The 10,742-nt window shown below is 60.0% G+C and overlaps 1 protein-coding gene across 1 annotated transcript; it reads right to left on the bottom strand.

Annotated features, from left to right (window-relative positions):
- Nucleotides 1-75: 75 nt before the first annotated feature.
- On the bottom strand, nt 76-9,920 carry B9D2 (B9 domain containing 2). Its single transcript, XM_062176599.1, has 4 exons — nt 9,744-9,920; nt 9,285-9,376; nt 5,485-5,610; nt 76-971 (listed from the first exon to the last, which is right to left on the bottom strand). Exons 2-4 carry the CDS (start codon nt 9,370-9,372, stop codon nt 658-660), a joined length of 528 nt encoding a protein of 175 aa, XP_062032583.1. The 5' UTR covers nt 9,373-9,376; nt 9,744-9,920; the 3' UTR covers nt 76-657.
- Nucleotides 9,921-10,742: the final 822 nt, after the last annotated feature.

Below are 10,742 nucleotides of genomic sequence, written 5' to 3'. Positions count from 1 at the left end.
GGGGCGGGGGAAGCCTCCAGGGGGCAGGGCGGGCGAGCGGACGGGCGGGCCACCGTCCTGATCTCGAGTGGGCGGGCTCCGAGGGGGGTCCCTTCTGCCCTGGGGGGGCGGGCACCCGGCTCCGCCCCGCGAACGGGAAAGGGGTGCTGCCTCCTGGCGGCTGAGTGCTACCAAAGCGGTGCCTGAGATGCACCATCGCAGTGGGGCCATGCGCGGTGAGAGACTTGGCAGGGAGGGGACACTGGGAGAGGGGGGACTAGGGCGAGGGGTGTCTAAGAACTGGAAGAGTGAGGGGCTAGGACACAGGATGGGGGCCCGAGGAAAGAGGGCAGCAGGCGAGGGGGCACAAGAAGGGGGTCACGAAGGCACTGGTACCTATAAGATGCACCCACCTTTAATTGAACCCTGCCCGGGTGCTAAGCAGCCCCTTCTCACCCGACCCCCCGGGTGCTGGCATCCTTCCTGCCCCATTTTACAGAGACAGAAACTGGGCAGCAAGGGGCAGTTACAGGCCTGGAGGTCCTGGCAAGGACCGAAGTCGTCCCATGCGTTAGCTGCAGACAAGTCTCAGGCTCCCGATGCTGACCACTGTGCCATCCTGACCCTCGCTGGCCGCGCAGGGGTGTGGATGCCGGTGACAGCTCGGGCAGAGCCTCCTCAGCACTCAACACCGTAGCGGTCGAAGTGGCGCAGCAGCAGGCCAAGCTCCAGGTGCACAGTGCCACCTGCGGCTGTGTGCAGGCGGTAGCGGTCAGCCCCGCTGTAGATGGTGTCCCCGTGCAGCAGCTGCGGCCCACCGCCCACAAAGACCCGCGCCAGCTGCTCCCGCCAGCTGCCCAGGGGCCGCCACGTGGGGCACTGCAGCTGGTGGGTCCCGGGGCTGCTGGGCACATGGCAAAAGCCATAGCCTTCAAGCTGGCAGCGGCCAAAGCCGTCCTGGGACCACACCTGGAGATGGAGCCGGGGCCAACCTGGAGGAAAGGGGGAGGGGAAAGGAAGGTGCGTTGGGCCCAGACTCCTGCTTCTAGATCGCCCCTCCCGGACACCCACTGGAGACCGTAGTCCAGACACTTTGCTCCCTGGGGTTCTGCCTCGGCCTCCTCTCTGAACCCCATCTCTATCCACGTCCATGCAGCAGTCAAAGGGGTCTTTCTACATCTGTTACGCCTCTGCTCAAAACCCTTCCACTGTTCCTGGGCGCCCACAGTATAAAGTCCGACCTCCTCAGCGTTCCAGCTCTGACACGGGCTGGCTTCCCTCTGTGTGGCTGCCTCCCACGTGCCCCGTGGCAGGGCAGCCCACTGCTCCTCCAGTTCAGGGTGAGCACCTGGGGCCGCGTCCTGGACATCAGCTGCCTTCCCTCCCCACGGCCCCCACACCCTCACTGGGTTCAGAGCCTCTTTTTGTTTTCTTAGGGATACACACACACACACACATATTTATTTGAAAGGCAGAGTGACAGAGCCAGGGGGGAGAGAAAACTCTGTCAGCTGGCTCACTCCCCAGATGGCCGCAACAGCCAGGGCTGAGTGTCCTTTTTGGGTGACAGGAAGCTGAGCACTTGGGCTGCCGCCCACTGCCTCCCAGACACACTAGCAAGGAGCTGAAAGGCACAGAGAAGCTCACACAGGAGCCAAGCACTCCGACAGGGGCTGTGGGCGTCCCAGGCAGTCGCAATCCCCTCTGTGGCGCAATGCCCACGGGCAGCTCAGCACCACCTGGCAGCATATTGCTCCCATCCCATAGGCTGCCAGTGGCCTCCGAGTACCGCTCGCCTCCTCAGGCTGACAGTCTGGGCCCTTGGTGGCCAGCCCCTTGTCCTCTTCCCCCCATTCGGAGCCCCTCCTCTGTGCTGGGCCCAGTTCTAGAAGCTGAGCACAGCAGACAAGAATTCCTCCCCGTGAAGCTGGCATCCTAGACGCGGAACACAGTAAATAAGCAAATTGCAGGGTATGTCAGATGGTGATAACCGCTCTGCGGGGAAACAGCTGGGCAGGGTGGGGGTGCGGGGCAGTTTGGAGAGCAGGAGATGGAGGAGGCCTCACGGAGAGGGTGACCTCACAAGTGCTGGCGGGGGCAGGGAGCGGCCCAGGTGGGCCTTGAGGGAAGAGAGACCACAGCCAGAGGCCACAGTGAGTGTAAGGGCCCCAAGGCAGGAGTGGGCCTGGTGGGGCCAGTGTTGCCGGATGAGAGAGGAGGTGACAGGCAGGTGGTGCAGGGCCTGTGATGCTGGGTGAGGTTCCGGCTTCTGTCCCAGGATGGGAACCATACTGGATGGTGACCTGACTCGGGTTCCACAGGGTCCCCCTGGCTGCATGTGGGCGCAGACCATGGAGGCACCAGAGAAACAGCTGTCGAGCTAGTCCAGATAAGAAAGGCTGGCAAGGGGGCTGGCACTGGGGCAGGGCAGGTTAAGCCACCGCCTGGGACGTGAGCATCCTATGTAAGAGTGCCAGTTCAAGTCTCAGCTACTCCATGTCTGATCCAGCGCCTGGCTCCTGTGCCAGGGGAAACAGCAAGAGTGGTCCAAGTGCTGCCACCCCCGTGGGAGACCCAGAGGGAGTTCTGGGCTACTGGCTCCTCTGGCTGGCCCAGCCTGGGCTGTTGGGCCATTTGAGGAGTGAACCAGCAGAGGAAAGATCTCTTTCTCTCTCTCTCTCTCTTCTCTGTTGCTCTGCCTTTCAAATAAAATAAATAAATCTTTTTTGAAAAGAAAGAAAACAAAGATGATGCCAGCACTGGGGATTGGGAGCCAAAGAGTTGAAAGGACACAGCTGTCTGCCTCACCCTCCATCACCCACATGGCAGCCAGGAGGCGCTCTCCCCCTCCCTCTCCCTCTCCCTCTCCCTCTCTCCCTCTCTCTCCCTCTCCCTCCCGTCCTCCCTATCCATCCCCCTCCCCCCCCCCTTTTTAAATGTGTTTACTACCAGTAGGCTCCACGGCCCACTTGGCTAATCCTCCGCCTGCGGCGCCGGCACACTGGGTTCTAGGCCCGGTTGGGGTGCTGGATTCTGTCCCAGTTGCTCCTCTTCCAGGCCAGCTCTCTGCTGTGGCCCAGGAGGGCAGTGGAGGATGGCCCAAATGCTTAGGCCCTGCACCCGCCTGGGAGACCAGGAGGAAGCACCTGGCTCCTGGCTTCGGATCAGTGCAGCGCACTAGCCATAGTGGCCATTTGGGGGGTGAACCAACGGAAGGAAGACCTTTCTCTCTGTCTTTCTCTCTCTCTCACTAACTCTGCCTGTCAAAAAAAAAAAAAAAAAAAAAGTCTTTACTACTGAGCAAAGACACCACAGAGGGCTCTCATCCTTCACTCCCCAGCCAGTGCCCACAACGGCTCGGGCTGGGCCTCGCCTCAGCTGGACAGAAGGCTGGGGACGCAGGCTGGGCCTCTCCTGTGGGCGGCCAGAATCCAGGCGTGTGAGCAGCTGGCCTCCCAGAGTGCGCATTAGCAGGAAGCCAGAACCGGGAGCTGGAGCTGGTACCAGAACCGGGAGCTGGAGCTGGTATCAAGTCCCGGCACAGCATGCAATGCCGGCGTCTTAACTGCTAGGTTAAATGCCAGTCCCCAAAAGATCCTTTAAAAGTAAAACGAAGCCGGCGCCGTGGCTCAACAGGCTAATCCTCCACCTGAGGCGCTGGCACACTGGGTTCTAGTCCCGGTTGGGGCGCCGCATTCTATCCCGGTTGCCCCTCTTCCAGGCCAGCTCTCTGCTATGGCCCAGGAAGGCAGTGGAGGATGGCCCAAGTGCTTGGGCCCTACACCTGCATTGGAGACCAGGATAAGCACCTGGCTCCTGCCATCGGATCAGCGTTGTGTGCCGGCCGCAGCACACTGGCCGCGGCGGCCATTGGAGGGTGAACCAACGGCAAAGGAAGACCTTTCTCTCTGTCTCTCTCTCTCACTGTCCACTCTGCCTGTCAAAATAAAATAAAATAAAAATAAATAAATAAAAGTAAAACGTGCCTTGCACTGCCTGCTCTGGCCTCAGATGGCCTCAGCTCCTGGGGCTGTCACCCCCCCTCCCCCACTCTGCCTTAGTCCACCAAATGCCCAGCTCACGGCCCTTTGAGCCTTCCACACCCAGCCCTCTGCTCCAACCCTCTTACATCCTGCTGCCTTATTAGTGCCTACCAGCTTTTCACGGCAAAGTTGCAATGTCCCCTCCAGGAAGCCCTCTCTGATCGCACTGACAGGGTGGGGCTCCTCCTGTGGGAGTCTCACAGCAACCTGCAACCTCCATCCCTGCCTTGCCCACCCTGGGCTGTCTGGAGAGAGCCCTGTGCCACCCACCATGGCAGGGTCAGCCGTCTGAGGACAGCAACAGCCACAGAGCAGGCTCTCAGGAGATGCCAGTTACGTAGTGTTGGAATGGCACACTCCAGGGCCCCTGATACTGCTCTCCACATTTTTGCTTTAAAGACAGAGAAGGAAACACAGAGAGGGATCGCCCATCCAAGGGTTCACTCCCCAGATGCCAGCAACAGCATGGGCTGGGCCAGGACAAAGCCAGGAGCTTGGATCTCAATAGGGGTCTCCCATGCGAGTGGCAGGGAACCAAGCACTTGAGCCATTACCTGGTGCTCTCCAGGGTGCACACCAGCAGGAAGCTGGATCAGAAGTATAACTGGGGGCTGGCGCAGTGGCATAGTGGGTAAAGCCGCTGCCTGCAGTGCCAGTATCCCATATGGGTGCTGGTCGAGTCCTGGCTGCACCACTTCCGATCCAGCTCTCTGCTATGGCCTGGGAAAGCAGTGGAAGATGGCCCAAGTGCTTGGGCCCCTGCACCCGAGTGGGAGACCTGGAAGAAGCTCTTGGCTCCTGGCTTTGGATCGGCGCAGCTCTGGCTTTTGCGGCCAGAGCTGGGGAGTGAACCAGCGGAAGACCTCTCTCTCTCTCTCTCTCTCTCTCTGCCTCTGCCTCTCTGTAACTCTGCCTTTCAAATAAATAAATAAATCTTAGAAAAGAAAAGAAAAAAAGAAGTAGCACTCGCACTCAAACTCACGACTAGATGTGGGGTGCAGGTATCCCAAGCAGCACCCAAACCTCAGAGCCAGGTGCTCACCCTGTGGCCCACACTTTCCACCAGGTTTTCTGATGCCACACCTCCGCTCCACTCTGCTGGTTTCCCCTGTGAGCAGCACTCATTCAAGGGAGGAGCCTTGCTGAAGCACAGCGGCCAGCCCTGGCCTCCCTGTCTCTAATGCGCAGAGCCCACTCCCAGCTTCCTTCTTATTGAAGACTCTTGGTTTCTCTCTTTAAGGAAGGCTGCTTCCCTGCTCCTGGGAGCCCACATTCCCTGGCCTCCACCCCAGGCCCCCAGCCTGGGGTCCCCTACAGAGCCAGCCTGGTGAGGGTCAGCTCAGCCTCTGCAGGGCCAGGCGTGTCTGGGAAAAGGACCCACAAGGCCTGTACCAGTCCCAGCAGCTTTGGGGCTACTGGCTGCCTCCCCTCAGCACACCCCGGGCTAAGGCCTGGAACCTACCTTGGAGACCTTTGGTGGCGAAGTGCAGGTCGATGGGGTGGGACCAGTAGGCCATGTCCCCTACCTGAGGGGTGTCCACCTGCGTTTGGCCCTCCCGCACACCTGACAGGAGCTTCCATGCTGCCCCTGTGGTGAGAGCCAGGACAGAGACAAGTGGGCAGGAGATGCCACTGTGGCTACAGGGTTCTGCTTCTCCCTGGCGTTTGTGGGTAAGGGTTACAAAGTGTGGACTCTGGAGCCAAATGTTGACCTTCAAATCCTGCCACTACCTCTTCCTACTGTACAACCCAGAGCAAGTTACCATTCTCTCCTCAATCTCCCCATCTGTGACAGGGGCAGACAAGACACATTCCTCAGAAGTCTGTGAGTGTGGGTGCCAGCTCAATCTCACTTTACTACCATCTCTGCCCTCCAGGGGGCTCCGAGGACAGAGATGGACTCGTGGGCACCCAGTCCCTCTGGCAGGGCCGGATAACTGGGAAAACGCACCAAGGGATACACTGGGCTGAGTGCTTTGGGCAGCGCCTTCTGCTGCCCGGCAGGACTCCTACCTCCCCCACAGCAGACTCTCCTGCGTGGCCCACAGGGCACCACATGGCCTGGCACCTCCCCCCTTTCTGAACTCACTGCCCGCACGCTCTCCTCCCACACCAGCCGTGGGCCTCACTGGTCCCATTTCTGTGTGTCTGTCCCCTACCTCAGGGCCTTTGCACTGACTTCCTGTTTAGAAAGTCCTGCTCCCAGAAGGCCCCATGCCTTGCTCATCTTCTGGGCTCAGCTGAGGCACCTCCTTTTCATTGCAGCTCTCTCTGACCATCCTATCCAAAACTGTTCCAGCACCCATTTCTTTTCCATTTGAAAATATTTGTATCTAGGCTGGCACTGCGGCTCACTAGGCTAATCCTCCACCTGCGGCGCCGGCACACCGGGTTCTAGTCCCGGTCGGGGCGCCGGATTCTGTCCCAGTTGCCCCTCTTCCAGGCCAGCTCTCTGCTGTGGCCGGGAGTGCAGTGGAGGATGGCCCAAGTGCTTGGGCCCTGCACCCCATGGGAGACCAGGAGAAGCACCTGGCTCCTGGCTTCGGATCAGCGCGGTGCGCCGGCCGCAGCGGCCATTGGAGGGTGAACCAAAGGCAAAAGGAAGACCTTTCTCTCTCTCTCTCTCTCTCTCTCTCTCTCTCACTGTCCACTCTGCCTGTCCAAAAAAAAAAAAAAAAATGTATCTAGTATTGGAGAGGTAGAGCAATAAACAGAGCTCACACCCACAGGTTTACTCCCCCAAATGCCTATAACAGCCGGGACTGGGCCACCCTGAAGCTGGGAGCTGGGAACACAACCCGTGTCTCCTACGTAAGTGGGAGGAACCCAGTCACTTAGGCCATCCCTGCTACCTGCCAGGGCGGGCATTAGCAGGGAGCTCAAGCCAGCAGCCAGGTTTCCAGCGGGATGTACAGGTCCTAACCCCAAGCTAAACGCCCACCCTCTATACCCATTGCCTCTCTTCCCAGCACTGTTGCCACTGGAAATCACTGTGTTAAGTTTCTTCAGCTGCTTATATACTGTCTGACGCTCGTAGAGTGAGCTTCAGGAGAGCTTGGCCCATGCACATGGCGGGATCCCCAGTGCGTGGTATACAGAAGGTGGTCAACAAATATTTTTGGGACAATTAAGTGACCCTAGAAGCTGTGTGCTATTATAATTACCATTTTCCAAGTACATAAACAGCCTCTGAGAAGGAAGTCACTTGGTTAATTATTCCATGAACATTTATTGAGCACCTATGGCATGCCAAGCCTGTTCTCCACGCTGCGGATACAGCAATGACCACAGCACCCAAAGATCCCCAAGTGCAGAAGTCTGTAAAATGTCCAACTGCAGCGACAAGGCCCCTCATCCACTGTCTCTGAGCTCCCTACCGGATTCAATGTCCCAAAGCCACCTGCGATAATAAAAGCCAAGGCATGACCCCCTCTGACCTTGTTGAGGGAAGCCCTGAGTCAGGCTGCGTAGACACAAGATTACTTAAACAGCCCCAAGAAAAGGACAGCAGCCCAGATAACAGAGCAGGTGAGTGCTGGAGTCCAGGGTAGAAACGAAGTCTGACTCCAGAGCCCAACTCTGATCCCGCAACTTTACCCATCCAAGTCAAACCCAAAGGGACCTAGGCCCGAGACGGAGCCACGTCTGCCTCATAGGTTGTTATCGGGCTGGGCAGCCACGTGCACTGGGCTTCACTAATGGGACCTGTCAGTCGCCAGTGAGCCAGGCACACAGCACCAGCCAGCCCTGCTCTGCGTGCTGTGTATGCTCCCCTAGGCCTGGCAAAGATCCGCGAGGCACACGTTGTTACTGCTCCCATTGTGCACACAAGGGAGCAGACGCACAAACAAGAGCCTGGCCGGCGCCGTGGCTCAACAGGCTAATCCTCCGCCTTGTGGCGCCGGCACACCGGGTTCTAGTCCCGGTCGGCACGCCGGATTCTGTCCTGGTTGCCCCTCTTCCAGGCCAGCTCTCTGCTGTGGCCAGGGAGTGCAGTGGAGGATGGCCCAAGTCCTTGGGCCCTACACCCCATGGGAGACCAGGAGAAGCACCTGGCTCCTGCCTTCGGATCAGCGCGGTGCGCCGGCCGCAGCGTGCCAGCCACGGCGGCCATTGGAGGGTGAACCAATGGCAAAGGAAGACCTTTCTCTCTGTCTCTCTCTCTCACTGTCCACCCTGCCTGTCAAAAAAAAAAAAAAAAAAAGGGCCTAACGTCACCTATTAATAAGAGGCTGTCTGCGGTGCCAGCTTCCCACATGGGCCCCATTTGAACCCTGGCTGCTCGACATCCCATCCAGCTCTCTACTATGGCCTGGGAAAGCAGGAGAAGATGGCCCAAGTGCTTGGGCCCCTGCACCCACGTGGGAGACACAACAGCTCCTGGCTCCTGGCTCCGGATTCGCTCAGCTCTGGCCGTTGCAGCCATTTGAGGGATGAACCAGCGAATGGAATTCTCTCTTTCTCTCTAACTCTCTCTCTCTCTGCCTCAGTCTCTCTGTAACTCAGCCTTTCAAATATATAAATAAACCTTAAAAAACAAACAAAAAGCAGCACCTGGTTTGGACCCAGGCAGTCTGTGCTCACAACCTCCACGCCACGCCGCCTCTCAGCTGCTATCGACGCCATGCCGTTCCTCTCAGACAAGGAAACCGAGGGCTGGAGAGGTCCAGTCCAGAGGCCACAGATACATACATGGGGGCTCAGTATCTGAACCCAGATTTGGCTGCCTATGACCCTGGCCATCACACTGCACCTCTACCAGGTCTGGCCTCCCATGCAGACCTACAGAAACATTGGGTCTCCAAGTCCCGGCTGGGCCTGTGTGGACTTGGATGATTGCTGCCTTCTCAGAGCGAAGGGAATTCTGACGACAGGATGTGGCCTCTCCTCTGTAAATCTGGGGTGCAAACTTCTACTTCACAGTAAGAACTCAATAAATGGAGGCTGCTAGTCGAAGAATGAGAGGACGGGGAGGATCCCAGGACACCCCCTAAGGCAGGAAGTGGAGTTACCAGGATGTTCTGACATGAAGCGTGTGGATGGGGTCTCCCTCTAGCCCATTATCATCAATGGCCATGCATGCCGAGGGAGGGAGCCAGGGTCCCCAGAGACGGGGCAGGAAGGCAGTCCGGGCCTCAGCGGCCAGCCTTGGCCAGGGCCGGGAGTGCTGAGAGCCCAACAGAGAGGAGGACCCGGGATGGGGCGGAGGGCCCAGGGAGAGCGCGGGGTCTTGGTGGGCAGTGACCAGGCCTGGGGGAATACCTGTGTGGATGCCCCACTTGCAGAAGAGGCTACTTTCCGAGAACCCGGTGGCCCCCATGATCTGCCCGATCACGTGCACCTCAGCCATGGCGCTGGGAGGGAAAAATACAATCAGTTCTGACAGTAGGGAAACGGAGGCCCAAGTAAGGGGCAGAAGGTCACCAAGCTGGTTTTGTCAACCCTCTGAGGATGCAGTGTAACCACCGACCCTGTCTCCCCGGGAGTCGGGGGGAGTAGCCCTAGACAGGAACCAGTGCCTAACTATGCTCTCCTTAAACCGATTCCTGATCTGGCTAAGTCCCGCTTAGTGGCCGAGAGCTCCACCCACAGGGATCAAAGCTCCGCCTCCTCGCGGCTGACCGCCCCCCACAGGTTCAACATCGCATGCGTAGTGAGTCGAGGCCCGCCTCCGAACCGCCTAGGCCCCGCCCCTACTCGATGCGCACGCGTCACTCCTACCTCACAGCGCTTAACGGCTAGTGGAAGCCAATGCGGCAGCCGGGATGCTGCCGGTTCTTGGCTGACTCCGTCCTCTTCGCGGGCCCCAGCAACGCCCGCCTCGCGACTCCCGGGGGAGCTCCCTGACGCCAAGGGCGCTAAGGCGCGAACCCTCCGCGGCCGCCCTCGCCTCAGGCTCCCTGGCCGTTGCTGGGACAACAGCAGGCTCCTCCCCTGGCCTTGCCCCCGCCCCGCGCGCGGCCGATTGGTGCTCGCTGCCCTCGGGGGCGGGGCGACGCTGTGATGGACATCTCTCCGTAGCGTCTCTCCAGCCCCGGCCCCGGGATGCGCCGTTGGGGGCGTGGTCGGGCCGTTGCCATCTTGCGTGTGGCCGGGAAGTTTGAGCGCCGACCGTTTGTGCCACAGAGCCTCTCTGAAAATGTGCGAAAATAGGCTTCGCGGCCCGCCTCCTCCCCCCCAAGAACACCTGTCTCCCGTGCTGAACCCCACAGGAGAGACGTGAGCCTGCGCACGGGGCAGTTCCCCTCGGGTCCTTCTGTGCATGCCCCGGCCTCGACATCGGACACAGCCTTTCCTCAGACACTCAGAGGCTGGGCGGGGGCTTCCCTTCCCTCTGCGGAGTTCCCCAGGCTGCCCACGGCCCAGAGGTCCGGGCCCTCAGCGCCACTGCACGCTCGCCGCCAGTGCTGTGAGCGAGCGGCGGCCCCGGGGCCCCGCGGTCCGGGCCGCGGGGCGGGCGCACGGCGGGCGCCTGAGGTCCTGAGCGCCTCTCCCAGCGCCCACGTGCAGGGCAGCCTCGGCCCTCAGGACCGGGGGTCCCGGCCCGGCCGCGCCTCTCCTCCCGCGGGGGCTGCACTAGTGGAGGGCGAGGGAGGCAGCACGGTCCACAGGACAGCATGCACACAGGTAGCGCCATCCCCCAGAGAGCGGTCCTGACAGACACTGGGAAAGCCGCGGTCGCTGTGCCTGCTCCGTGCAGCCCTGGTAAGGAGGACTGCA

The sequence above is a fragment of the Lepus europaeus genome, chromosome 19 (genome assembly GCF_033115175.1).
Source record: "Lepus europaeus isolate LE1 chromosome 19, mLepTim1.pri, whole genome shotgun sequence".
NCBI classification, from domain to species: Eukaryota; Metazoa; Chordata; class Mammalia; order Lagomorpha; family Leporidae; genus Lepus; species Lepus europaeus.
Note: the sequence above shows the minus strand (reverse complement) of the source record. Positions and strands in the feature narration are given on the sequence as shown.

Coding starts and splice junctions, on each gene's coding strand:
- B9D2 (XM_062176599.1), bottom strand. CDS start 9,372: ATGGCTGAGGTGCACGTGATCGGGCAGATCATGGGGGCCACCGGGTTC. Junction 5,611..9,284: donor CAAGTGGGGCATCCACACAG/GTATTCCCCCAG, acceptor CTCTCACCACAG/GGGCAGCATGGAAGCTCCTG. Junction 972..5,484: donor CGCCACCAAAGGTCTCCAAG/GTAGGTTCCAGG, acceptor CCTTTCCTCCAG/GTTGGCCCCGGCTCCATCTC.